This window comes from Grammomys surdaster, unplaced genomic scaffold (assembly GCF_004785775.1).
Source record: "Grammomys surdaster isolate TR1022 unplaced genomic scaffold, NIH_TR_1.0 125767, whole genome shotgun sequence".
In the NCBI taxonomy this organism is placed as follows: domain Eukaryota; kingdom Metazoa; phylum Chordata; class Mammalia; order Rodentia; family Muridae; genus Grammomys; species Grammomys surdaster.
The window spans coordinates 838833-865993 of record NW_021620598.1 but is presented as its reverse complement, the minus strand read 5'-3'; the positions used below and the strand labels follow the sequence as shown (position 1 = coordinate 865993).

At 51.8% G+C, this 27161-nt stretch overlaps 1 protein-coding gene across 2 annotated transcripts in view; it reads left to right on the top strand.

Annotated features, from left to right (window-relative positions):
* Scube1 (signal peptide, CUB domain and EGF like domain containing 1) overlaps positions 1-27161 on the top strand; it is a 114275-nt gene that overhangs the window by 33537 nt on the left and 53577 nt on the right. For both annotated transcript variants that reach the window (XM_028788725.1, XM_028788724.1), the window contains exon 4: positions 12046-12180. In XM_028788725.1, coding sequence (XP_028644558.1) covers positions 12046-12180 — 135 coding nt within the window. The remainder of the gene's footprint in view (positions 1-12045; positions 12181-27161) is intronic.

Genomic DNA, 27161 nt, shown 5'->3' with positions numbered 1-27161 from the left:
GGGAAACAACTCCCAATATGGCGCCCTCTGTGTAATCAATGCTGGGGGTGGGCTGTCCAGTGGTTTTTGACAATTGCCAGCTAGCTCAGAAGGAGTATCAGGTCCTCAGGTGTGAGGTGGAAGGGGAAAAAGAGGGAGGTTTCTTTGTTTGGCTGGTTTTCTTACAGACAGGGTTTCTCTATGTAGCCCTGGTTATCCTGGAGTTCACTCTGTAGACCAGGCTCGTCTCAGACGCAGAGACCACCTGCCTCTGGCTCCTGAATGCTGGGATTAAAGGCAGGCACTACCAACCCCTTGCAAAGAGACTATTTTAAGAGGTGGCAACAATACACAGAAAGCATAGCAGCAGGAAGCTCAGGCAGGTTGTGGAGTGGACTCAGGGTAGACACCCGTAAGCCCAAGGAGGCAGGTACATCAAACACCACCTGGCCAGAATCTGCAGATGCGTGCCAGAAGTAGGAGAGCAGGAGCATCAGACCCTCACTACTGACCACACACTGGGTGCACAACAGACTCATAACTCATCCTGTCATAGCACCCAGGGCTGTGCTGTCCAGCTTACCTGCTGCTGTAGTGCCCCTCCCCTTCCTCCCCCCCCCCCACATGAGGTCACACACACACACACACACACACACACATACACACACGAGATATTCACAACATACCACCATCAAAGGTGTCTTTGCCCTCACTGGCCCCAGGCTGTCTCACAGGCTCTGGTTTGGTCGGTCTGGCCCTATCTCCTCTCATAGAGCATTCCCGACAGGCATCTGAAGCCCCTCTGTGGTACGCTAGTCAGACTTTTTGTCCATGAGGTGAGATGACTGACAGCTCCTGGCTTTGGAAGGATCAGATCATAGACCCTGACTGTCCTGCCTCAGCCTCCCGCCCTCTCAAGTGTGTTCACTAATGAGATGAAGCCAGCACTTGGTCTCAGTGGTCACCAAATGTCGCATCCCTAAGCTGACTGGGATGGGAAGGTGGTATTGAGATTGACAGCCAGGTGTCTGGGCCAAGTAACTGAGTGAGTAGCTCTGTGGTGAGACAGAGGCTAGGGTCCTAATGGGGCTGTGTGTTTGACTCTGCTCTTCTGTAAGAGCTGATGTTAGGAGACCAGCCTGGGCTCTGGTAGGTCAGGTATGTCTGGTGGACATCCAAAGACAGGCACCACACTAGCCAATGGACAAGCTGACTGTAAGGGGTACTGAGTGTGAGAAAGAATGTACCCATGCTTGCAAACTAGTTAGAGGGCTGGTGCAGGGCAGCATGGGGCAGGAGACTGAGCAGTGTGACATGTCTCTCACAGAGAGACCGGCAAATGGAAGGAGCTAGAAAGAAGGAGGAGTTTCAGTCCTTAGCAGTCAGGTGAAGGGCACAGCATTAGGCAGTTAGAGACAGGAGGATCCCCGGGGACCCGCTTTTGGGGGTTGAATGACCATTTCACAGGGGTCCCATACCAGATATTTACATTATGATTCTCATAACAGTAGCAAAATTACAGTTATCAAGTAACAATGAAATAATTTTATGGTTGGGGGTCACCCCAACATGAAGAACTGTATTAAAGGGTCACAGCATTAGGAAGGCTGAGAACCACTACCCCGGGACTTTCTGGTCAGCAAGCCAAACTGACTGGCAAGCTCCAGGTTTAGTGAAAGACCCTGTGTTAAAGAATAAGGGTGAGAAAGACACCCAGTGTTGACGTATGGCATCCACAAGCATGAGCCCATAGGTATTCCCACCTATACACACATATGTACATACACAGACATACAAAAAGAAGTATTCCCGCCTATTCACACATATGTATATACACAGACATACAAAGAGAAAGACAACCCAGAGCCCCACAGGACTCTTCCCTGCCCTGCCTGCCCTGCCCTGTGCCCAAGGGCTAGAGGAGGCTGGACCTGCCTCGTACTGTAGCCAGAAGCATTGAGGCCTGGAGATTATCAACTGAGATAGCAGTAAGCCTGAAAACCAATCAGTGTGCTGGGCTGACACCAAGCAGGGTGGGCTAGCTGGAGGACCTAGCTGTGTCAGTCCATGTCAGTGGGGATGTCAGGGTGGCTCTGGGCCTGCTCTGCTCTAAGATTCTCTGGAGGGAAGAGTACGATTTCTTGCAGGAACAGCACAGAGGTCACTGCTCCCATCTGGGCCCTTGCAAGCAGGCCTCTCCCTCAGGTCCTGCCAGGCCCCGAGCTACCCTCTCCTCCCAGAGTTCCGTTTCCATGCCTTGTCTGTTTGGTTGCCTGCCCTCCCCCGCCAGGCCTCCATTCTTATCCTCATCAAAAGACATTTTTAAAAACTCGAGTGCCTCCCACAGATGTCCGGCCAGGGTCACATTCACAGCTGTCTGTGCTGTGTGGGGCCCATGAGGAGGAAAGTTCTGTTCCTGTCCCTGCTCTGTCACCCACGTGTGGACTGTAGGCAGGCTGCTGGCTTGGAAGCTTCCTGTAACAGGACTGGTACCCCATTGAGGCAGAGTCCCATCTCACCCCCACTATGCTGAGAGATTCCTGGCGAGCTGATCTTACCACGTACGAGGGTTTAGTTTTAATTGTCAACTTGACACATTCTAGAAGGACCCGGAAAGAGCCTCCATGAAAGTCCCTCTAGAGCAGGTTGGTATGTGGACTTGTCTATGGGGGACTTGATGATTATATTAACTGATGGGGAAGACCAGCCTAAGTGTGGGCAGGAACATTCTCAGGCATAAAAGGGAAGATGAACTGAGACCCTGTATCCATACATTCTCTGTGCTCTTGACTGCGGATGTGGTGTGACCAGCCCTGTCAAGCCTCTGCTGCTGCAATGTCCCCACTATGATAGACTGTAACCCAGAATCATGAATGGAAATAAATTCTTTGGCCCCTAGGTTTCTTGTTGGCCAGATATTTTATCACAGCAAACTGAACACCATAGGTATGGCCAGACTGGCGTTGGCAAGCAAGCTATTGGGCATGTAGCCAGAGTGATCATCTTTGGTGACCAGGGAAAGGGGAGCCTGTTTGTGGGCCCTTTGGGGGCTTCAGGAAGTAGGTAACATGGTCTTTTTGATGGGGCGGTGAGGGGTAAAGGCAGGGATGTGGGTCTGAGCAAGGGAGGCTGGCCAACTATCCCACAGGGAGAGGTAAGAGATGGATTTGCACTTGGAGATTTTGCAGCAGGTACAGCTGTCAAAGGGACCAGATGTAGGGATGGGAAGGTGGTATTGAGATTGACAGCCAGGTGTCTGGGCCAAGTAACTGAGTTAGTGGCTCTGTGGTGAGACAGAGGCTAGGGCCCTAATGGGGCTGTGTGTTTGACTCTGCTCTTCTGTGAGAGCTGATGTTAGGAGACCAGCCTGGGCTCTGGTAGGTCAGGTATGTCTGGTGGACATCCAAAGGCAGGCGCCACACTAGCCAATGGACAAGCTTGGGGGATGGTAGGGGAGGTGCCTAGTGTGATTATCCAGTCATCCAGTCATCCAGAGATGCTGCAATAGGGCAGGGGCAGAGCAGAATGTCCACAAGTGTTAAGGTTTGTCCCAGGGAGTGGCACTATTAGGAGGTGTGGCCTTATTGGAGTAGGTGTGTCACTGTGGGTGTGGGCATAATATCATCCTAGCTGCCTGGAGGAGAGTCTTCCACTAGCAGCCTGCAGATGAAGATGTAGAACTCTCAGCTCCTCCTACACCAATGCCTGCCTGGATGCTGCCATGTTCCCACCTTTATGACAATGGATCAAACCTCTGAACCTGTAAGCCAACGCCAATTCAATGTTCTTCTTATAAGAGTTGTCTTGGTCATGGTGTCTGTTCACAGCAGTAAAACCCAAACTAAGAAACCAAGGGTAAGCATGAAACCTAGCCTACCTGTTCTGGGCTCTGGGTGGAGCTTCCGCAGTCCCAGCGTTGGTAAAGGTAGGTGGACAGAGTGGGAATTCCCAGCTGTCAGACAACTTCCCACTACTGTGAGCCACTACGCCACACTGCATTAGGTTGTACAGTCCAGTTTTGTTTTGTTTTGTTTTGTTTTGTTTTGTTTTGTTTTTACAAAAAGAGCAGAAGGATTTGAATAGAGAGACCTCTAAAGAAGATACATATATGGCCACTGGGCACTGGCGGGGGGGGGGGGGGACGGTTTAAGGTTGTTAGTAGTCGGGGAAGTGTGACTAGAAGCCAGGAGATATCAGGCCACACCCACTAGAGTGGACCTTCAAACAGGCGCTGACTGTGTGGGTGTGGAGAACCGGAAGCCTCACACTCCGCTGGTGACAAGGCAAAGTGATGTAACCCAACAGAAAACTGTTAGCTGTAGCGGCACTATATCAGTGCCTAAGGCATATGCTGCTCTTTCAGAGGACCTGAGCTTGGTTCTTGGCTCCCACATCAGGTAATTCCTAACCACTTACAACCCAGCTCTAGGGAATCCAGTATGGTGACAGATATATAGATGTGCAAATATCACTCAGTCGTAAAAAAGGACGAAGCTTCTAACACATGCCACGACGGGGGACACTTCAGAGCATGACGCTATGTACAAGAAGCCAAACCCAGAGAACAACATATTATTGTAACTATTATGTTTTATAACATTAATAATATATGATTCTATCAATGTGAAATGTCTAGACTAGGTAAATATGTAGAGACAGAGACCTCGGGTTCCGGGGCTTTGGGGCGCATTGTGAGGGGCACATCTATACTGTTTAGTGGGAAGATCACGACCTAGAATTAGTAGTGGTGTTTTTGCACGAGTATGCTGAAGATGTGCACGGCACACACCAGAGTGGGAATCGCATCTCCATTCTAAACAGGACTGTAGAAATGAGAGATCAGAAGGCTGTCCCACACACTGCAAGAAGACCACACGCACAGTTCCACCCCTGGTTCTGGTCAGTTTTAAACACAACCATAAGCTGGTGTCTCCCCCACCCCTTCCCTGCCCCCCAGCCCCAGAGCAGTCCTGGGAGGTGAACAGCCTGAAGCTTGGAGGGAGGCAGTTTTAAGGAACTCTTCCGCTCAGAGACCAGAAGTCCAGGCAGGCTTCTCACGGGGCTCATGGTCACTTTCCTGATCTGGAGGGGACTTGGCTGTCCAGCGTGCTGTGCTACAATCCCCGGAGTTTTGAGACACTTGCTGCATCTTCGCCTGGCTCTGCTCTCATTCGTTGGTAGCCATGTGGGCCTGATCCAGGCGCTGGGGGCTCTGGCTCTGTGCTTTCTTTAATGCTCCCTTCCCTTCCAACAGTTCAAGACTATCACGGCCCCTGCCTTACAGAGAATGAAACCCAAGCCTTACACGGCTCAGCGCTTGAGGTCAGAACAGTCACTCACTGACTAGTACTCCGTCTGGTGTGGCCTGTGGAAAAAGATTCAGACCCCATAGGCAGTGCTCACAGGGTCACAGGCAGTTCTAAGGGGAAGTAGCTCAAAGTCTTAGTTAGGCAGCAAACCTGTCCTTAGCCACAGAGAGCCCTGGGTCGGGGGGGGGGGGGGGGCGTAGATTAGCAGCCGGGCTCAGAAGGCAGGGCTTTCCTGGAGGAGCAGTGCCTGGATGCAGGTAGCTCCAGGAGAGCCTGGCCTTCCTGGGCTTGATTGCGGGATTCCACGTAGCAGTGGGCTTGCTGGCCTAGAGAGCTGAGCTCCACACAGGCCTCGTCTCTCAGCCCTGAGTTTAGACTTGGGCCCAGCCCTAGAGGCCACGTTCTGCTGACCGGCAGGGGGCCCAGGAGAAGGCTTCCCATGACACCCAGCGCAGTCAGGAGATAGGTTCACCATGACCTGCTTATCCCTCCTGCCTGCCAAGCCAGAGCTCTCGACAAGTCAGGAGTGTTCTGGCTCTGTTGGAACTCAGGCCCCGGATCTCTAAGACCCATGTGTATTTTACCCGAAATCAAATCCATCTGGTTCTCGTTTATTTACACTTAACTCATCAAATGCAGTTTTGCAAGAGTCATTCGATAGCCAAGAGGCATTTCTGCCTCAGCTGCCCTTCAGAAGGGAGCAGGGAAGGGGAGGGGGCCCCTGAACCATGTGGCAAAGCTCGGTGGCGGCGGAGGAGGAGCCTGATTCCACCAATGAGCCTGCACTTCGGTTCCCGCCTACAGGACACTGGAGCCCATGCAAGGCCTAACACACAGTGGATTCTGGGCCACCACAGAGACATGGGTGGGGTCCACTCAAAACACAGAGTCTCTGTGTCAAATGGTGAGTGTTCATGGGAAACACAAAGCAAACGAAACAGGATCAAGGAGTCATTTTCAGTTATAAATAACTGTAAACTTGAGCTCCTCATCCAAAAAGACAACAAACAGTCCACTATTAATAAAAACCAACAGCCTCACCTGAGGCCAAGCAGCCGCCCTTGGTAGCAAACCACAAACCTTTTTTGCAGACGCCCTCCAGAAGCCTATGGCTTGGCCTCAGAGACCCTTCCTGTGAGGAGACAACCGCAGTGAGTGGGCTCCAGCCCTGAAATGACCCCTCAGGGCTGGTGGGAACTAGAGAGTGAGGGTAGTGTCCACAGAGCAAAGCCTGGCAGGAGTCACCGCTAGAGACTGCCTGCTCCAATGTCAGTGCCGAACCTGTGCCTGCACTGGGCAGTGAGTGACCCCAGAGACACTGTTAGGCGTCACCATTGATGCGTGTTCTGTCAAAGCTGGAGTCCTCAGAGGCCACACCCTTGAAGTTTACATCCCAGGAAAGCTTACACGTGAAACACAGAGTGTGTGTGTATGGCGTCACTGAGGTCTAAGATGGGCCATGGGAGCTGGGGACACAGGTGTGGAGGACAAATTAGTAGTAGCCCTGGTGACTGTTGAGGTGGGAGACAAAAGAAATTTTGGGAAATAGGGTGCTTTTCAGGCTTGGCTTGGCTAGCAAGGTGAAGGTCAGGCCAGACTGAAATGCATGGGGTCTGCCATGACCGTGGATGTTCAGGTCTTCTTAGGCTGCAGCATTCCCACCTGCCATTGGTCACTGCCATTGACATAGTATTCTCACTGAGAGTTCCCTTAGGGGAGGGACCCAGGCTTCCTTTCTATTGCTGTCTGTCACCTCAGCTAGCCAGGGCATTGCGGGGTGGGGTGGGGGAGTCCATGCAGAAATGAACTATCTGTTAAAGGAGGGAACCTGTTCACCCTGCAGAAAGTACAGGCTGGTCCTGGCATCCCTCGGCAAACTGGGGCTTCAAGATAAGCGGTTTGCTCTATGTCCTTTGGCCTTGCTACCTGGTTTAGGGTTTCCTCTAGAACCTCCTAGAATCTTCTTCTTAGCTTAGTTTCAGTGCCTAGGTTAGTTAAGTTTCCCTGCCTTCTAGGAAGCCCCACTGTGGTTATAAAGGAAGAGGATAGAAGCAAGACATCTCCGTGGCCGCCCTAGCTGTTATAGGATCCCAGAGCCTGGGTTGGAGAGGGTCCCTCGGGGTCTCACTACACACAGGTCGGTCCCGCTGAGGCCTTAAGGGTTAGTGACACCCAGTTTGTCAAGCTACTTCTCCAAGAGTACCCTGCTGCTGGGTCCAGCAGAGCTGATATTGTCTGAAAGCCTTCCAGGGTCATGGACCACAAAGTAGTGAGAGCTTGGCTCAAGACACACCTCCATGCCCAGGGCTTAACTTTCCCAGCTGCGGTCGTCAGCACGCAGGACCTAGACAGACACTATCCTTGGGGGATTCCAGAACTCTCCTGCTGCTGCAGTGCTCAGAGGCCCTTCCCTCTGTGTCCTGCCCTACCATTCCTCTAGCTTCAGGTCGCATATCTCCCTGTACTGAAAGCCAGGTGTTCACATGCCCTCCTCCAGGAAGCTTCCCATCCCTGATTCCTGATCTAAACCCCAAGTTATATTCATTCTCTGTCAGTGATTAGTGCCTGTGGATGCAGAAGGGCAAGGGTTTGGGTCTGAGGAGACGAACCTATCCCTGAAGGAAGATGTGTATATGAGTGGGGTACATTCTGATACTGGGAGAAACGAGCAAAGTCCCTCTGGATGCCTGGTGATCCAAGACAGCACTCTACAACAGCAGCTAGCCTCCTTCTAAAGTGAGCCATGATATCACCCCTAGCAGGCCCTCCCTAGACTGTCAGGTTTGGCCTCCCACCCTGCCAGCCCTGAGCAGACTGTGAAAGAGATAAAGGCCTATCCCCACCCAAGGCAGGTGTGGCGTAGCAGGACCAGTGGTCTAGGCAGAGGGAAGAAAGGGAGAGGTAAGGCCTCCAGGACTAGGAACCTGGAAGAAAGTACTAAAGCAGAGAGAGAGGGGAGAAAGAGAGGAGGAACAGGAAATAGCCCTCTGCCCCATGAACCCCTGACTAGGTTGTGACTGGCAGGAGAGCATTTTGCCTCCCTGAGGCTTTGAGACAGTCTCTTTCCTTCTCTGTTCTCTTCTGAGAATGAGATGATAGGACCAGACCCAGTGCTGGGGCTTGTGGGGAGTGGGCAGCTCCTGGGTGGATCCTGTGAGCATTGTCTAAGCTGGGTCTGGAGCTAGCATTGGACATCCTTCTATGTGATGACAAGGCATCACGTTGCCTCTCCCTGGGGGTGGAGGGCAGTAAGAAGGGGAGCTCCCCACAGGCCAGACACACAGTCCAGCAGTGAGAACAATCATGATTCCGTACAGAGAGGAAAAAGCCTGCCTGGACCCTAGTACTCCAGAGAGCTTCTTCCTAGAGGACAGTCTGCCGTCCTGGCATTTCCTGGAGATGAGGCCCAGCACTACCTTGTGCCAAGGGAAAGGCAGAGCAGATCTCAGGCAATCCAATGCCTGGTGTGGACTCCCTTCTGGCCATAAAGGTGCCTCTCTCGTAGTAGCATGCACCCTGTGCTGGGTCACAGTGTGCTGATTAACTCCAAGGGACAGCCAAGAGGTTGTGTCCCTATGGTGCTCTGCCAGGTGAACCCTATCTGTCCCCTGATCCCAACAACACCAGCTGATCATTCTCCAGCCCCCAGGAACCCTGTCCAAAAGCTTGAGATGTAAAATGTCTATGGAAGAGGTCCTGAGTGTGGTCCCAGGCTGTATAGGGACTCAGGGTCCCAGGTCTTTCTATCCTACTGGGGGAGGACGTGGGGCCCTGTTTGGACACAGTTGAGAAGGGTGTGGAGGGACAGCTCTCTCTTCCCGCCTGCTTAATCTTGGGGTTTTATCATTTGGGAACAAGGGAAAGACATGTTTACATGGCCTTGCATTTGTTTCAAATTATTCATCCGTGTTGGCGAGTCATTGTTCCCAGCTAGTATAAACAGCCCTGTCCCAACAGCACAGCCACCCTGCCAGAGCACTGAGGGCCTGTGGATGCCTTACGTCAACTGCTGTGGTTCCTCGGTTTCTGTAAGGTGCAAAGCTGGGCCAGGCCAGATGACTGCAGATGGGGCATCAGAGCCAAGACAGCATTTCTGCCCCATGAAGCCAGCACTGGAGGGTCCATATCCTCTGTGTTTGACTTGCAGTGGAGACTTTGCTTGGACCAGAGAGGCTAAGAGTCTTAGAGTCAGGAAAAGAGAGAGTAATAGATGGCAGAGGACATGGCTGCCTCCCCAGGTCAGGGCTCATGGTCAGCTTTGTGCTAAGACCCATGCACAGGTGCCTAACCCCACCCCCAGCCCCAATGCTGTTGAGCCAGAGATAGGACTCACCACAGAAACAGTCAGTCTTCCATCCACACTGTTCATGGACCATGGCTTATAAGTCTTAGGAGTGTGTGCTTAAGTTAATCCCAGACTCAAGCTCAGGAGGGATCAGGTTCTTCATAACTAGTCTGAATGTATTTGTGGTAGAGCCAGCCTAGCAATGTGGCTGCAGGCTCTTGCTCTGGAGTCCTACCTTCACTGTGACTGATTCACTGTGTGGGTCACCCAGGTCACTGCAGCTCCTTGAGTGTCAGAGTCCCATGAATGAAATGCAGTTAGTAACACACCTCCTGAGCTCCTGAGAAGGCTCTAGTGAGGCCCCTTGATCCATAGTCAATGTCCAGGATGCTGGCTTCCTGGTACTCAGGCGATCCAACAGTGCCCTGTGCAGAGCCACAGTCTGGAGGCAGAGACCCCCTCCTGCAGCATGGAGAAGAGGTGGCAGCTCCATGCACTTTGGGGTGCCCTAAGATGCTGGTAGGGCTGAGCCAGCAGGGAGCCCTCAACAAGACCATGGAGAAGGCTATTCAGAGAACTAATACTGCCTGCCCCCTCTCCCCAGCCTCCCAGGTCAGCCTCTGATCCTGCTGCTCCTCTCAGCAAGAGCCACCTTTCCATGTGAGCTGGAGACTTCGGTGGCTTTTAGAGCTGAGAGCTCTCTTTCCTCCTCTGACAGCCACACGGCTGACATTTGAGCTTGCCAGAGGGTAATGACGCTCCACGCTGTGGGCCTCAAAGGCAGCCGCGGTCTCCTGGGTGGTTAAGTGGTCTGCAGTCCTCGAGCCTAAATAGGACCCAGCTGACAGAGCTGAGGAGCCAAGCTGTCCCCAGTTCAGTGCAGGTCACCGCCTGCCTCTACCTTCCCACATCCTTTTGGTCTCAGAGGCAAAAGATGTCTGTGCTGAGAAGCACAGGAAATTTTCAGTGCCAAAGTGTATGTGCACGTATGCATGAAAAGGAAGTGTGTGTGTGTGTGTGTGTGTGTGTGTGTGTGTGTGTGTCTGGTGTGTGTTGCAGGCTGGAGAGTGGCTGGACACAGCCAGTAGCTCCAAATACATATTGCTTTGTGATTTTATGTATTTGTCTCTTGGAATGACAATGCAGCCATGGGACATTAAGGATCAAGAAGCCCTTTTTTCATTAAACAAACCGACAGAGTAGGGCCTTATGACTCTGGTAATTGAAACATGCTGTTCTGCTCGGGACCAGAGCTCCATAAAGGCCCTTTCAGCCAAACACACCCTTTGTGCCCGCAGCCTCTGGTCAGAAGTGAGTGTGAGCCCTGAGCCAGTGCCTCCCGCTGAGTGGGAAAGCCCTCTTGGCAGCCTTCCCCGGCAGTCCTGGCAGCCAGAGGTCAGGGGCTTTTCAAATCTTCCCCCACCCTCCAAGCTTTTGAAATCAATCTGCCAAGCTAAGACCTTCAGGGTGGTGCAGGCTGCCCTGGCCTCCAGCCTCCCTTTCAGGGCTTCCAGGGTCTCGTGCTGCCAGCCGTAAATCTGAGGTGGGTCAGAAAGATGTGGAATGGTGAGTTGTGGCCAGCCACGCTTCGTGCGGTGGGGAAATGCTTCGGTCTGCAGTGCCATCCTGAGGACAGGAGTCCGGTGGGGTTAGAGGAGAGGCCAGGCATGGGCATCAATCCAAGGGGACTAAAGTCTGCCCCTGCCACTTTCCATGTAGCCTTACACACGCGGGATTTAGATTCCTCATCTGTAAAATAGCTCATATCTGAGTGTGAGAGTGTTCGTGCAGGACTACAGTTAACATGGAAAAGATGCTTAGAACTATGTCAGGCACACAGAGAGCAGCCACAGCCCTCTAGCCCTTGTAACTGACTACTTCTGTGGTTCGATTGTGAAGGAATACCATGCAGTATGCCTTAGGGTTTTACTAGTGTGAACAGACACCATGACCAAGGCAACTCTCATAGGACAACATTTAATTGGAGCTGGCTTACAAGTTCAGAGGTTCAGTCTGTTATTATCAAGGCAGGAACATGGCAGCATCCAGGCAGGCATGGTGCAGGAGGAGCTGAGAGTTCTACATCTTCATCTGAAGGCTGCTAGCAGAACACTGGCTTCCAGGCAGCTAGGATGAGTGTCTTAAGCCCATACCCAAAGTGACACACCTACTCCAACAAGGCCACACCTTCTAATAGTGCCGCTCCCTGACCCGAGCGTATACAAACCATCACAGAGTATTATGAAATACCTCTGGTGTGCCGCCATGCAGCATCTCCACAGCATGGTGCTACGAGATGCCCCTGTTCAGTGCTATCATAGCATAGTGCCATGGAGTACACCCATGCAGTAAATCTACTGTACGGCACCGTGGGATGGAACCCTTCATTAACTGATGGAGGTATTGATTGTGTCTGTGACCCACTAGCTCCAGGTGTGACATCTCTTCTCCCCTTCTCTCTTCTTCTTGAAGACGTAGATGAGTGTCAAGACAACAACGGTGGCTGCCAGCAGATCTGTGTCAATGCCATGGGCAGTTATGAGTGCCAGTGCCACAGTGGCTTTTTTCTCAGTGACAACCAACACACCTGCATACACCGCTCCAATGGTAAGTACGGCTTGTGTTGACCAAGCATGCCTTTTAACCCTGTGGAAATACTCCGTGCTCTACGTATGGATTCCAGGGCCTAAAGGTCAGGGTGGGGGGTTTCAGTGGTGACCTCAGTGGCTATTTTGGGCTACCAATATTGGTTCTTTGTAAAAAAATTTTCTAGATCCTTCCCTCTGCCAACTGTTGGTATTTCCCCTGTTTGTATGTGGTGGGTCCACACATGGTAGATATGACCAAAGATGGCTTCCTCTTTGTTGAAGACTGGCTATGGCCAGGAGGACTGGGACTCCATGTTCTCTAGACCTCTTCAAAAAAGGCTGGTGTCGCCTTACGTCTCCATGAGCCTCTAACAGCAGAGCTTCTTTGTAGCATGCTCCTGGGTCACCGGCCTGCTGAGGAACCTCGGCACTGAGAGTCTGCTGCCCGGGGAGGCCAGATGAGATAGGTTGACTGAGCAGGCTGAAGCTGGGTGGGCTGGCCACTAGCCAAGCCGAGTAGGTGAAAGTTCTTGATGCTGGGTCACTAATGGTCCAATGCTAAACCTTGTTGAAGTTTGAGCCTGTGACAGCAGGGCTGTGAGGTGGGGCAGAGCTGGTCAGAAGCCAAGACATATATGGAACTTGGGCCAAGTAAGCAGCAAAAGGCAGCATCAGTTGCTAAGCAAGCTCCCGGGTCCCAAGGCAGGACTGTGGACCACTTCAGAGAGGCCTGGTGGGACAGTGCAGAGAACCAAGGTTTCTGGGGCCAGGCTATCCTAAATAGCCAAGGCTGGAGCCTTGAGGAAGTTAGAAAGAACAGCCCACTGTCCCTCCTCCATGGCTGAGCTTTGACAAGGATGAGGGAGCCGGAGGTTTGAGGCTGAAAGACAAGAGCAAAGAAGGTTCATGCTCTGCTCAGCTCAGCTCAGCAGGGCCCAGGTGTGAACCCAGGCCCTCCATCCCTTTCTGGGGCTACTCTTCGGCAAGCTCTGAGCCTCAGCTTCCTCATTTACAAGACATGGGACATAGATTTGGGTCAGCAGGTTATCTGAAGCTAGAAGGAAAACCTGGCGTGACCTGCTGGCTACCAGAGGTTAAGTGGAATTCCGGGACACTGCGTGTGCTTTCTGCTAGAAAATGATTCCTGAGAAAATAAAAGGAAAAAAAAATACCCTCTTTTAAAAATATGTTGGGGCAGAAAACCAGAAATATTCTAGTAGATTCTTAGATCGTCTGGGTTTGTTTTGGCAGTTTCCTCACAGACAAGTCTGGTACACTGACCCCTGCCATTCGAGTGTCCTCTGAAGGATGTAAAGGCCAAACTCAGTGTTTCCCGAATGCTTGCTCCAGATACTGGAGCCATCACACAGGTGGCCTCAGGCAGACAGGTTCTCACCTGGCTCCTGATAACCGCCTAGCTATAGTGACACCAGGCAGAGCAGTCCATGTAAACGAGGACCTGAGTCCACAAGGACCGTAAGAAGCAGGTTCATGAGACAGAAAAGGAAATGCACATGACAAGCCTGGGTCCTGCCTGTGATGGGGGAGTTGCTCAGAGCAGCTTTGGGTCACACTCCAGGAGCATCTCCTCCACCAGCGAGTGCTTCCCAGCTTTGGAGAGAGCTTCAGGTGGGCTGTGGCAAAGTTACGCCTCTCATATGAGAGAGGACAGAGGCAGGATGCAAGAGGGCCGCTGTGCTGCGCTGTGGCTGGCCCTTCACCTTCTCAGCATCTGCTGGGCTGAGAGGTCACAGGCTTCTGTCTTAGTCACAGGAGATGGGTTGGGGTGGGGGTGGGGGTAACAGCCTAGGGTAACAGCCTAGGGAGAGCAGAGAATCGCTGCCAGGGCACAGGCCTGAACACCACCACAGACCGCTCACCACAGGCTGGGTGTGATTCCTCTGAGGAGGGAGGAAGCGAGGTCAGGGGAGCAGAGGTGCTCTCTGTCACACTGCTCAGGTGACAGGACTCCTTAGAGAGGAAGCAGGTGGTGGGAGAGTGGCCAGCACTGAAGGCCTCCATGTGGAAGCAAGGTTGTACTGAAATCAAATCATGAAAATGAACCCTGTGGAAGTCTAAAGCAGCGTGTGTGCGTGCACATGCGCGTGTGCGTGCGTATGTGCCTGCCTCTGTGTGTGTGTGTGTGTGCGTGTGTGACTGTAGATGATTTCTAGGAGAACTTGGGAACTCTAGAGACTGGAAGTGAGAGAATTCTGAACTGGCTGGTATTGGGTATAGCCTTGGACACATAATCCGTCTCACCCTAAAGCTCCCTGGATTTTAACAGGACTAGGAATGCAGATTTGGCCAAAATGCAGAAGTAGCACTTCAACCCCAGCTACATCGACTAGTATGTGGCCAATAGAAGGTCCCTTTTCTTATTGGGAATTTTAAGTGAAATCTCTGGATTTTCTAGAATCTGGACCAGGAAGCCAACCCAAAAACTCATGGGGAACTTTTTGAAGCCATCTTGCAAGGCCAACAGTGGCACTGTCCTGGCTTCTAAGCCAGAGGGTGGCACAGAGGGAACAAGGTGAGCGAGGGACATGAGTAAACTGTGCACAGTGCCTGGGAGAACACAGGACACAGGGTCCTGGGCAGGCAGGCAGGCAAGCAGGCAGCCTACCTTGTAGGTAGGTACAGTCTGTGTTTGTGGTGAGTGCCCACTATGGAGTCAGCCATGGTGACGAGCATTGCAATTCAAAGTCAGAGCCTGCCTGGAAGCGCTAGGATGGAGCCCCTTGCCTCCCTGCAAGGCCTCTGATTCTGTGGCTCCTGGGAAGACAGATGGATCCAGAGGCTTTGACAAATTAGATTCCTCATGTTACCTGCCTGGCTAATTTCCCTCCGGATCTCTGGGCTGCCCCTACCCACCCACCCTAAGCACAGACTGGTTTTGATTAGATCTGTGAGAGGGGTAGGCCAAGGTCAGTCTGGGCTCCTGGCCCAGAAACAAGGCCACACGGCTCAGCCCTTCTGAGTAGCCTGGCTTTCCAGGCGCCAGCATAAACCCTGCCCTGAGGCTCATGGATCAGGCCCAGGCTGAACTCAGAGTGTTGGGTTCTTGGCTTCAGATCCCCTGGGGCCTGTGCTGTCACTTCTGTCTCTTTAGGTCCTTTGGCTATTCTTTTTTTTTTTTTTAAATAAAGTCTCAGCCCTCAGGGAAAGTACTTTGAAGCATCCAAGTGTAAAATCTTCCCAGGAGGAGGTGAGGGGTGACATGTAGACAGTATGTAGACAGTTAATTCCTTCTGGTTCAGGGAACTCTGGCACGGCTTGACTTGACATGGGGCAACAGCTCAGGCTGTGCTGGATGGGAGGGGACACTGGTACTGTTGGAATCTGGCTAGTTCTTCTGCTTAATACTTCCTGGTACTGGCTTTGATGCCCTGACAGCCCACACACCCCTCTGCTCAGCCTCTGGCCCAAGTGCCACCAATGCTTCCTCTTGCCCTAGCCCAAGGGCCACTCCAGACTCAGCCCAGCCTCTGTTGCACTAGGCCAGTGGCTTATCTGGCCACACAAACACCTTGGACTTTCTACCTACCCCTGTCCTTTCTATCCTTAAAGTATGTCACGTTCATACCCCAAGAAGATATGGCCTCCTGGGGGAGAGTTTGTTCCTTCAGTCTAATCAGTATTGGCTGAAACTGGAGGAGGCTCTGAAGGCCCCAGACTCAGCTGTGTGAAGAAAGGTGACGCCCTCATCTCCCCCAACTTACGGATTCAACTCCTTGTTCACAACAAGCCTGTCACCTTCAGGTCTTAGGTTGACTGAGGCCTTGTGATTTTTTTTTCCTTCAGTCTAAAATGAGATTTACTGTGACTTCCCTATGACTTTAAGCTAAGACAAATGCCTTGGGGATTCTGAAGTTTTGCTTTTCTCAGGGGTGACCAATGGAGCCATCATAACCACCATCGTGTCGTTGAGTACATTAGTCACGAGCATCATCGGCCTGACCACCCCTGGTGGCCAGTGGGCTGCGACGCCGAGCAGCACTGCCTCTTGTGCAGGAAACTGTACCTCAAGGCTGTGCTTCGAGCCTCACTAGAGACCTGCTGCGGCCAGCCTTGGCAGAGGCTGGAGGCAACACAGTGCGAGGAAACATCACCTTGTCCCCATAAATATAGGAAGCAACACAGGCTCACTGAGGCTCTCGGGAGCTGCATGTAGCCAAGGCTAGTCCCAGGGCCACGCTTTTATTTAGTTTGTGATGGCTCTCTGCCATCTGTTCTCCAGGTTTGCCTCAAACTCACAGGCTCCAATGATAGGCTAGCCTCGGCCTCCAGATTGGCTGGCAACACAGTTGTACCCTAGGTCCTTTGGGGCTCATGTTCACCATGCTTGTGACAGGGTGTGCAGCCCTTCGTAGCGAGAGAGTTATTAGGGACAGGGACACTATTCGCCACAACTCTCAATTCTAGAGCAACCTGGAGCCTTTGGAAGGGATAGAGCAGGAGGAGAGGAAAGACGAGGAAGGCAGGTATGAACAGGGCTAGGTGGCCCTGGCAGTGGTGGGTGGGGTAGGCAGCCATTGTTGGTGAATCGTCAGGTCATTGGTGTGAATATGGAGGCAGTGCTGTCTGTGCTGGGCATGGGTGGACATGTAGATTCAGAGAGTTACACCTGCAGATCCTATCCAGCCTAAGGGGGGTGCCACACCACAGACAGGCCAGCCACGCCTTGCTTTCCCTGGGATCTACACCGGACCCAGCCACGGGACAGGCTATATTATAGACCCACGTTCATGGAGCTGACCTAAAAACATTCTACATCTAACTGAGGGCCTTCTGCATATGCTTAAGCACATGTGTAAATGAATGCAGAGGACCCTAGTGTCCTTCCTCCATGGCACCCCTCCCCAAGACTCTGGGCCACATGTACTCAAGGCTCAAGACTTGGCCTTCAAGAGCGACATTGACACTTTAGAAGATCTCTCCATTTGATGAGTTCGTGAGGCCGGGCATGTGATAATGCACACATGACTTGTGTGGCCACTGTGTGCTACCATGCACTTCCCTGTCACGTCTGTATCCTCACATGGACCCATTTCCAGTTTGGACACTAGAGAGTCAGGGAACTTATACAAGTTTTCCAGTGTCACTGAGAGAATCTGCCAGTCAGGACATGGTCTCCTGACTCCTGGCTGGTGCAGAGAGCAGACAGTGAGAAGCTTCCAAGAGTCCATTGCAATGACTGGCCCAGGTCCATAGGATTCAGGAATCCTGGTGTAGCAGACAACCCTTCTCCCCACACGATACTGCCCACAGTTCTAGGTGCCCATTGCGCCTCCAAACAAACTCTCTCAGAACACTTCCCTCCCGCTTGGCCAGAGCTGGCCTGCCTCGCTTTTCCATGCAGTTTGCAGTTTTTGCCATGAACTCAGTTATACAGACAGCTGCCCCTACTCGAGACTGAATATGTATTGCTATTTGTCCCCAAGCTGAATGTCCCCAAACCTCTGGGCATCCAGTGAATGTGTGTCTTTTGATCCTGCTACTGCTGGCTGTCAGATGCCACTGATCTGTGACAGGTCTGGCTCTAATGGTCAGAAGCCATTTCAGCGTATGGGAGTCCAGGTCAGAGGCTGAGAGGCTCTCGGATTGTTTAGAAGGGGCCATGAGCTCCAGGTTTGCCATGTACCACGCTCAAGTTTCTAGATAACGTTGTGTCTCAGAGGGTCCAGTTGTGTGAAAAATGGCCTCGGGTTAAACTGCACTTGGCTATTGTGCTTATTAAGCACACAGGACTCATTGGGGGATCGATTTATTTTATCTGGAACTTTGGAAGAGTAAATACCCCCCAATATAACTGAAGACCAAATAATAGAAATATTAACGGCTTTTTGTTTTGAAATAATTCCAGATTCACAGAAGCTAAAAACAAACAAGCAAACAGGAAACAAAAAACAAAGTCTTAAAGAGAGGTCCACATGAGCTGTTCACCCAGTTTTCCCCAAAGGCAGCATCTTAGGTCACTAAGAACAATCCCAAGCCAGGAAGTCAACATTGGCACAGTGCATGTGTGGTTTTGTGCCTTTTGGTTAGGTGCAGATTCACATCAACACCATAGTCAAGAATTTGCATTTAGGGTCAGTGAGACAGCTCAGCAGATAAAGGTTCCCACCACCAAGTCAGGTGACGTGAGACAGACTCCTGGGACACACATGGTGGAAGGAGAGAACAGATTCCCTCCAAGTTGGCCTTTGACCTCCACATATATGTTGTGGCACATGTATATATGCACCTGCACACATGTAATAAAAGAATTTGCATTTAAGAACAAGTGTACTCTCTACCTGGTGCTGATGGACCAGAAGGATGATTCAGAAGGACTCTAGCATTTAATCCACGCCAGTGCTTTTCTCTGAGAGAAAAAGGAATCACTCTTAGTAATTATAGCAGAACAATGGATATCCACTGGGTCATCCAGGGAAACTGAGACTTATGGTCCCCAGTGATACTTCACTGAGCCTTAGCCTTGAGATGATACTGTCAATGTTGAGTCCTTGAGCCTTATGACACGGACACTAGCCACTACCATGGCATAGACAGAGTCATCAAAATTTCAGGTCCAGGGTTCCTGGCTCTTTGGAATAGTAATAAAACTAGAACCCAGGGGATCTGAGTTCAAGTCCTAGGCTGCTCCCTCCTAGTTCTCCCTCCTAGGCTGCCCCATAGTGTTTAAAGGAATCATAGCCACCCCGTGTCTTCCCACTTCTCTTTTGGGGAAGAAGCAATGAGAATCTAAAGAGAGGAATAACTTTTCCACATGCTAGCAGCCGATGATGGGGCTGTGGTACTCGGATGTGTGCAGGCCTGGGTGTGATATGCTGGTTGATTGACATATGCCCCGAGGGAATAGATCTGAGGGACCAGTAGGCTAGTCAAACTGAGGTTGCCAAGGTTAATCTGGACCTGCGGACCTGCGGAGCAAGAGCTGGAGAAGCCTCTGAGAGCTGGCAGCTAACTAGGAAAGAGATAAGCTGTCACTTGTGGACTGAGGACTGGCATGACATGGATTGTGCAGGGCTGTTGGGGTCAGGAAGAAGATGGAGAAAACAGGAGTTTGTGGTGGGAAAGAGATAACAAGAGGTTAGCAGAGTCATCTGCCCATAGACTAACAGCCTGAAAGACAACCCAGGGTGACAAAAAAGCTTAGAACTCCTGGACAGCATGTTACACAAATTTCTGTCATTTTTCTGAAAGAGGACCCTCAAGGAGGGTTCTCAGATATCACTGTCCTCCACTGTGCCATCTCATTGAGGGGACCAGAGCCTGGCAGAGTGGGTGCCGTTGTCTACCCTACTGTGTGTATCATGCAGTTTCACTAGAGGGGCTTGCTCTCACCCCGTCCTAGGCCTGAGACTGTTTGCATGACTGCCTTTGAGTTGCTCTCAGCCTCGCTTGCCCTGATCGTGAGTACACTGCCTCCCTTCCCCTAGAGCCGTTTCCACACTGTTGGGTCCAGCAGCAGCAGCTTCATTGTCCAGCCTGTCCCCTCACCATTCCCATGTTCTTTAACCCCCTACTGAAGGTTTCATGGCCTATAGGAGAGGGTGGCCCCAGGAGCCTAAAGCCACTCTCCAAACTGCCAGAAGCAAGAGAGTCAAGAAATTGTGTTTGACAGGAGTTTGGAGTTTTGCTCACTCAGTCTTGAGAAGTGGATGTACAAGCCACATTTGATCACAAGACCATTAGCCATCTTGGGAAGGAGATGAGGCAAGTGGGGAGTTGAGCTACACTCAGCCATCCCATAGGCACATGAGTGTGGCTTGAGGGAGAATGGCAAGCAGGTAGTTGAGAGGAAGTAGGTGGCCAAGGGGAAGGTGAAAGAAAGTGACTGAGGAGGGGGTATGACATGGTGCCTGACAGGAAGGTGACAGGAGTAAGGCTAATGGGAAGGTGACAGAAAAAACATGGCAGGGGATGGGGAAGGGGAACCTGACAGGAAGATAGCTGAGGGGAAGGTGACAGGAAGATGGCTGAGGAGAAGGTGACAGGAAGATAGCTGAGGGGAAGGTAGCAGGAAGATGAGTGAGGGGAAGGTGACAAGAAGATGGCTGAGGGGAAGGTGACAGGAAGATGGCTGAGGAGAAGGTGACAGGACGATGGATGAGGAGAAGGTGACAGGAAGATGGCTGAGGAGAAGGTGATAGGAAAATGGCTGAGGGGAAGATGACAAGAAGATAGCTGAGGGGAAGGTGACAGGAAGATGGCTGAGGGGAAGATGACAAGAAGATAGCTGAGGGGAAGGTGACAGGAAGATGGCTAAGGAGAAAGTGACAAGGTGACTAATGTGAAAAATGACAAGAAAATGGCCAACAGGAGAGGAGACAAGACGGTGGCTGACAGGAGAGTGACAGACATTTTGGAGATGTGGCAGGATAGCTGAGGAAAAGGTGACAGGAGACTAGTGAGAGGAGGTGACAATATAAGAAGAGGAAGTGACAAGAAGATGTCTGAGGGAAATGTGACAATGTTGAAGAAGAAGATAACAGGTTAGTGGCTGAGGGGAAATTGGTAAAGGAAAGGCTGAGGGGAAAGTAACAGAAGATGGCCGAGGGAATGTGACAGAATGGCTGAGGAAGAGGTGACAGGTGGGTAACTGACTGACTGACTGGGAAGTGTCAAGATACTGATGTGGAAGGTAACAGGAGAGTGGCTGAAGAGAGCATGTGAGGATGTCTGAGGCAGGTGTGAGACAATTCTTTGCAGAGAACCTGTCTACCTCAGGTTTACACTTCAGACTGTCCTGTTACTCAGTCACATAGGTGCTGAATATTTCAGTGGCGGGTGCCTCTGAACAAGGCAAAGCTTTGTTCTTTTACAGCCTAGAAACTTGGGAGTCAGTGGGACCGAGAGAAAAGTCAGTCTAATTTTTTTTTCCAGATATGGCCCAGGGCCGTATATGTGACGGCCAATTTCCTACATTTTTAGAAGCTGAAAATGCCAAGTCCTGTTCAGAATCTGCCTTGGCGTGTGATTAACATTCTTCCAGAATGGCTTGTACAGAGCGCCCTCCCCTCCCTCTCCTGAGTGGCTGACTCAGGCCCAGCCTCTGCTAGGGTCTGAAAGGGTCTGAATGAAGGGCGGGGGGGGAGGGGGGTTACCCACTCATTTGCTCACTCAATCTGTCCATAGCAAAGAAAATCGTTCATTGTTCTAGTCCCTTCTTGCTGTTATAATTACTCAGGATTAGTTCTGTTCTGTTCTGAAGGCTATGAAGTTGAAGGTCTAGGCTCCAGAACATTCCATATCTGGTAAGGACTTCCATGCTACACAGATGGTGCCTCTTTCTATGTCCACATGTAACAAAAGGCAGGAGGCAAAGGGCCTGTACCTATTTTTAAGATTACCTCACCCCTGAGACCCAGCAGTCCAATCATTCCGCTTTTTGTGCTGATGTACAAGGGGTTCTGTTTTAGCGTGAATTTGAAAGGGACTCACGTCCTTCCTACATGCTGGGATTAGGAATGAAACATTTCCTTACAACCAATAATAATCAAACTCCTCAGGCATGGAAGCAAGGCCCTGCCTGGCATACCTACCTGAGTTGGCCATGGTCAGGGAGGTGGGGAAAGCCAAGCTCACTGCTTCTGGGAACTGAGCCCATAGTCCAAGCCCACAGTGGAGTTAGGCCTGGCTAGGGGCTGTTTGGCAGAGGCCACCTAAGGGTTTGGAATACAGGAGTTTGGGTTAGGAATTGCCACAGGCAGCCTCTGAGCTAATACCCCAACACTATCCAGGCCCCTCCTGCTGCCTTCCCCTAGGCTGGCCCTTCGATCTCCCTCCTTTGTCTTCAACACAGCCTCTTTAGCTTTCACTTGACCTTGTCCTGAAGGCTGACTGGATACTGACCCTCAACCTGCATCAGTGATAGGAGTCCTCACCAAACCTGCCTCCAATCCCTTAAGCTTTCTACTGGGAATTACCCTGATGCTCACAGCCACCCTGTGGAGTGCCTCAGATAAGCGTTGCCATGCCCCCTGAGGGAACATGGCTTCCCTTCCCATGCCATACTACATGGGGGCACTTAAAGATGGGGAAGGCTGGATTTCTGGTACCAGAGCCAACTCTTCCTCGCTTCTAGATTCTGATAAACAAGCCCCCAGACAGAGCCCGTCTGTCCCACATGAGAGCTAACCAAGCCATGGCGTAGCATCCTGTGACTGTACACAGCTAGCGGGCTCTTGTCGGTTTCCCAGATATGATTTTCTCATCTTGGGAAGCAAGCCAGGCCTGCGCTCCAGGGGTCCCTCTGTAGCTCCTGCAGGGCCAGGGTTGTCCCCGCTCCGTTTCAAGGCCTTCTTTCACTGGCTGGGGGAGCTGGTTCAGGCCGTGTAAGGGTTGCAGGCTCCTTGAACTTTCTCATCTGCTACAGACCAGGTGGGCGGGAGGACAGACATCCCTGCCACTTAGCGTGGAGATTTATGGTGCTACTGGAAGAGGCCTGGCCTGGTCCTGTGCGGTCTGGAATGGCCCTCAAGGCGGAGACAATAAATCCATCCCATTATTTTTTATGAGCCTCCCACCCCATAAACAACTCCTTTGGCTGGTAAGCCAGCTTCACGTACTTCTCCTGGCCTGGCCTCAAGCTGGCGCCAAGGGCACCATGGGGCTGACTTCTCAACACCAGCAGGGGATCTTTCCAAAAGGCTGTAGGCCCTCGGGATCTTCAGGAACGGATGGTAAAGGGTGGAAAGTGAGCCATAGTTCAGAGGGTGCCAAGACAAGAGACGGGCCACCTGGCCTCGGGTCCCTTCTCAGTAGTAAGCCCTTGAGCCTTGGTTTCTTGCTGTGAAAAGGAAGCACACATCAGAACTGTTCTTGCAGATGAGAATGAGGTTGTGTGCACAGGTCGCATCCCTTGCAAAGTGCCCATCTCTGGGCTCCGTGTCACCAGCATCCTACACAGCCATGAGCTTCACCGCTGAGCATGACTGGGCTTGGCTTTGTGTCTGGATTTTGATGGCTCCTGGGTGTAATCTGAGTATTAGGTACTGTTATCCCATTGGTGGTATGCAGAGAATTCTGGCCATAGATAATTACCAGAGGCTGCTTCTAAACCCAGGTCTGACACTTGACCGTACGCCTGAATAAACAGGTGGGCAAAAGGGTAAGCAACCTAGGTCCCCTGAGACAGAGAACCCTGGTGTTGCCATGTGTGCTACCCTCTACCTGGACCAGCTCTCCCTGAGCCATCACGCACTCAATCTGCGCCCATGTCAGCATCAGCCCTCCCTTGACCTCCTAGCTCCCCACAGGGTCCTAACTCAGATGTCCACAACCTGTCCTTGTCACAGTCCAGCCCCCGTACTCTCCTGCCACTCTGTGTCCCTGTTTCCTCATACTGCTCCCTCTGTCTGGGGCTCCCTGTCTAGTCCGGCCATTGCTCCCTGGAGAACCTTTCCAGATGTCTGGGCTGTGTGTGGCTTTGATTTATAAAGTGCTTTCCTGTTCCGTGTGCTGAGAGGCCGCGCAGGGACACTCGGCACTTACTTCCCATGGATCTCTGGTTCAGCCAGGACTTACACCTATGCTATAGCCATCAGGTCAGCTGATCTCTGCTCCTCCCCCCCCCCCCATCAGATCCCTCCAGCAGGGTCTTCCCTGCTTCATCTGTCAGAAGCACAGCAGCCTCGTCTGTAAGCTGGCTTCTTCAGGAGCCACCACTGGTAGCTCAGGCCTTGACTCTTATCCTACCTGTCAACCCTGCCCCATCCCATTCCTCCCAGCCCACCTCTGCATTTACACCTGTACTTAGTAAGCACCACCTTTAAATTAGAATGAATGGTAAGAGTAGCCTGTGATCTGAACTTTGGGTACAGAAAGGCTCTCCAGGTGGTTTGAGTGCCTGCTGCCCATTCAGGGTTTGGTAGATCACAGCTGCCCTGTAAAAAAGGAGATCACAGATAGTTGACCTGGGATCCTTCTGCTTCAGGTCTGGGGCCAACTAAGGGTGACATGGGACAACCTGTCCATGTGACTTGCTTTAGAGATCCTGTAGAAAGGAATACGATCAATGAGTCACCACAGGAGGCTTACTGTTTTATGTATAAATAAGATCTGCACCACTGTCTGTCAGAGATCTAACTGGGTGTGCCCTGAGGCTGTTCACTGGAGAGGGTGAGCGTGGCCTACTAGGCTAAAGGCCAGCCCATCTTCATCCATCTCCAAGCCGGACCTTCTCCAAAATTGCCTCCTGGTTCTTGGAGAGGCCTCAACTTGGTTGTGGTGACACCTAGTGACCAGCCTGAGAAACGTCAAGATGTGAGGAGGAAGGCAGGGTGGGCTAGCATCTATCTCAAAGGGGCTGTCAGGGAGGCTGCTCCCCACACTCCAGTTTTCATACCCGTTAGCACTCCTCAGAGAAAAGGCTGTCAAGGCTTCCCACTCACAGGGAGCAAGCTGAGTGGGTTGTAAGAACACACTACCGAAGGCCGCAGTGAGGGATGGACTCGCACCACCTACCTCTGCCACAGGTCGCCATTGGTAACTGCACACACGTTTCCACATGTGTCTGCAGACACCTGGGATCTGTCCTCTCCACTATATGTGAAGAATGTCCTGCTTCCTGGAAGCAGCTTTCTTGGAGTCCTGATGACCAGACAGGCTAAGGCACATCTGGGGTGCTGAACTGTATAGAAAGCAAGCCCTTCCCCTCTCTCATCCAGCATTCCAGGAGCCAACCATCCATAGTCTCAGCAGGCAGTGATCACTGATGGGACAGATCAACCCCTCAAAGGACCCAAGGGCTGTCCTTTTGAGGCTCTGGTAGAGAGGCACTGAGTCTTTTAGGAGGAACAGAGTGCTTTACAGGCAGAAGAGATAATGAGCCAGCCGCTGTTCTGTGTGACACACCCAGTCAGGACCCAAGACCCTGAGAGGCCTTGAGGGAAAATCTCTTCTCCCTGTATGTTCCAGATGAAATAGAGGGCAGGAGATGAGGAAGACAGAGAGGCGTATCTCTTAAGGGACCATAGACACTGCCGACTGGGGACCAGGAATGAGAATTGAGTGAGCGTTAGAGTGGCCACTGGAGACCTGGGGCAAGTGGGCCTACCTCTCATGAGCCATGGCATCTGTACTGCTAGAGCTGGGGTTTGCCAAGCACTCGGCCACCAAGATGTTCAGTTAAGGAGGTCTGCAAGAGGAGGTCTGGGTGGGTGAAGCCACACAGTCTCTGTTCTTCCCAGCAGCGACTCTCTGGGCTCATGAGAAGCTGGGAGTCTCGGCAGTAATTGCCAAGGCCCCTCTAAATCTAGATTTGTCCAAAAGCAGCAGGCTGAAGGGCTACAGGCGGTAACGGCACACACACACACACACACACACACACACACATCTTTTCTATGCTTGAGTCATGTGACAGTAGACTTTTGACCCCACACTCCATGGACAGATACTGCTATACCTGTTAGGAAATGTTCCTGTCTCAGAAGGGTGTGTGGTACCCCAGTTTACATTCCTCCAAGGTTGGTCTGGGGAGTTGACAAGATGACATATCTGTAAGTTGGTACAAAATATGACCCCCAGACAGGCACCCCAGGGGTCCTCATCATCCTCTCTCTTCCTCAGATCAGTCCCGCAGTCCCTTCACCTGGCCTCTCTGGGGTTCTTTCCAAGTCCATAAGCTAGGTTTCCTCTTCCCTGATAGGCTGGGGTAGTTCTGGGTTGTGGAAGCCCCTCAAGATCTCAGCCTCTTTCTCGGCGCTTTTACTCTCTGTTGAGGAAGCAAAGGGAGAGCAAATCCTTCCTCCCAAGTTGGAGGGGGTTGGGGGAGGGGGTGGAGCAAGCCCATTGTTCTCCTCTGTGTTTGAGGGACCAGAATTGAGAAAGCGATATTATTGATGAAGTTGCCATAGCAATGACCCTTGGGAGGCACACATTCCAACTCTAACTGGGACAAAGGTGCCAGACCTGTGTTGGGGGGAATGTGACACACACACTGGTATGGCAGGCAGGGCACCATCATATCGCTACACGTCGGACCATCTTCTAGCCTGACAGCTGCCCTATGGGGAGAGTCTCTGGTGGGAAAGCACCATGAGGCCTCTCAAAGGTGGCCAGACACATCTTTCACCACATTGACCCACTTCCACGGGTGGTTTGGAAAGTGGACGTGCCCCCTTCTCAAACATGTAAAGAGCAAATACAGTATAGTGGGGGCTTTGGTCCTTGCATCTCACCCTCTAGAGAGAACTCTAGGACAGAGGTTCTCAACCTTTCAAATACTGGGAGCCTCCTGAAGCAGGGACCTCTGATTATAAAGTTACTTTGTTGCTACTTTGTAAGTATAATTTTGCTGCTGTTACATAAATATCTGATAGGCAGGATATCTAATATACAGCCCCCAAAGGGGTCACAGCTCAGGTTGTGAGTTACTGCACTAGGAAGAGGCCATAAAAGATGTCCCTAATAATCCTCCACCCTTCCAACCACTTCTTCCTCCCTCCCAGGGTTCTGTGACAGCTTTCCTCTAGTTCCTAGATTGAAACCCTGTCTCTCTAAAGCATGCAGGTCCCCCTGACACGTGCACTACACCCCTCTGGTCGCAGCTTGCCATGGCTTTCTCCTGCCTGGGTTGAGGTCCAGGGACAGCTTTATAGTCACGCATCCCACCTTGGAAGCCTGACCCATGGCCTTCTGATTCTGCCCAACAGGCAAAGTTGAGGCTCAGACATGAGGTACGTCATGCATAGCATACGCTAACTCCTTTTGGACCTGGTGATCGATGTGGCAGCTAAGGGCCTTGTCTCCCCATTACACCCCGCCTGGCCTAGCACTAAGGAGACACTCAGCCCAAGTTTGCAGAGCGTAATTGGATTTGGATGGGTCAGATCAGATTAGCTTCGAGCTGGGGGCAGCCTGAGCTGGCAGGCAGCCTGAGCTGGGGGCAGCCTGAGCTGGCGGGCAGCCTGAGCTGGCGGGCACCAGGCATCTGAGAACCAGGACTTCCGGGAATGACTGAAATTCTTGTAGCTCCTCTGTAGCAGGGAA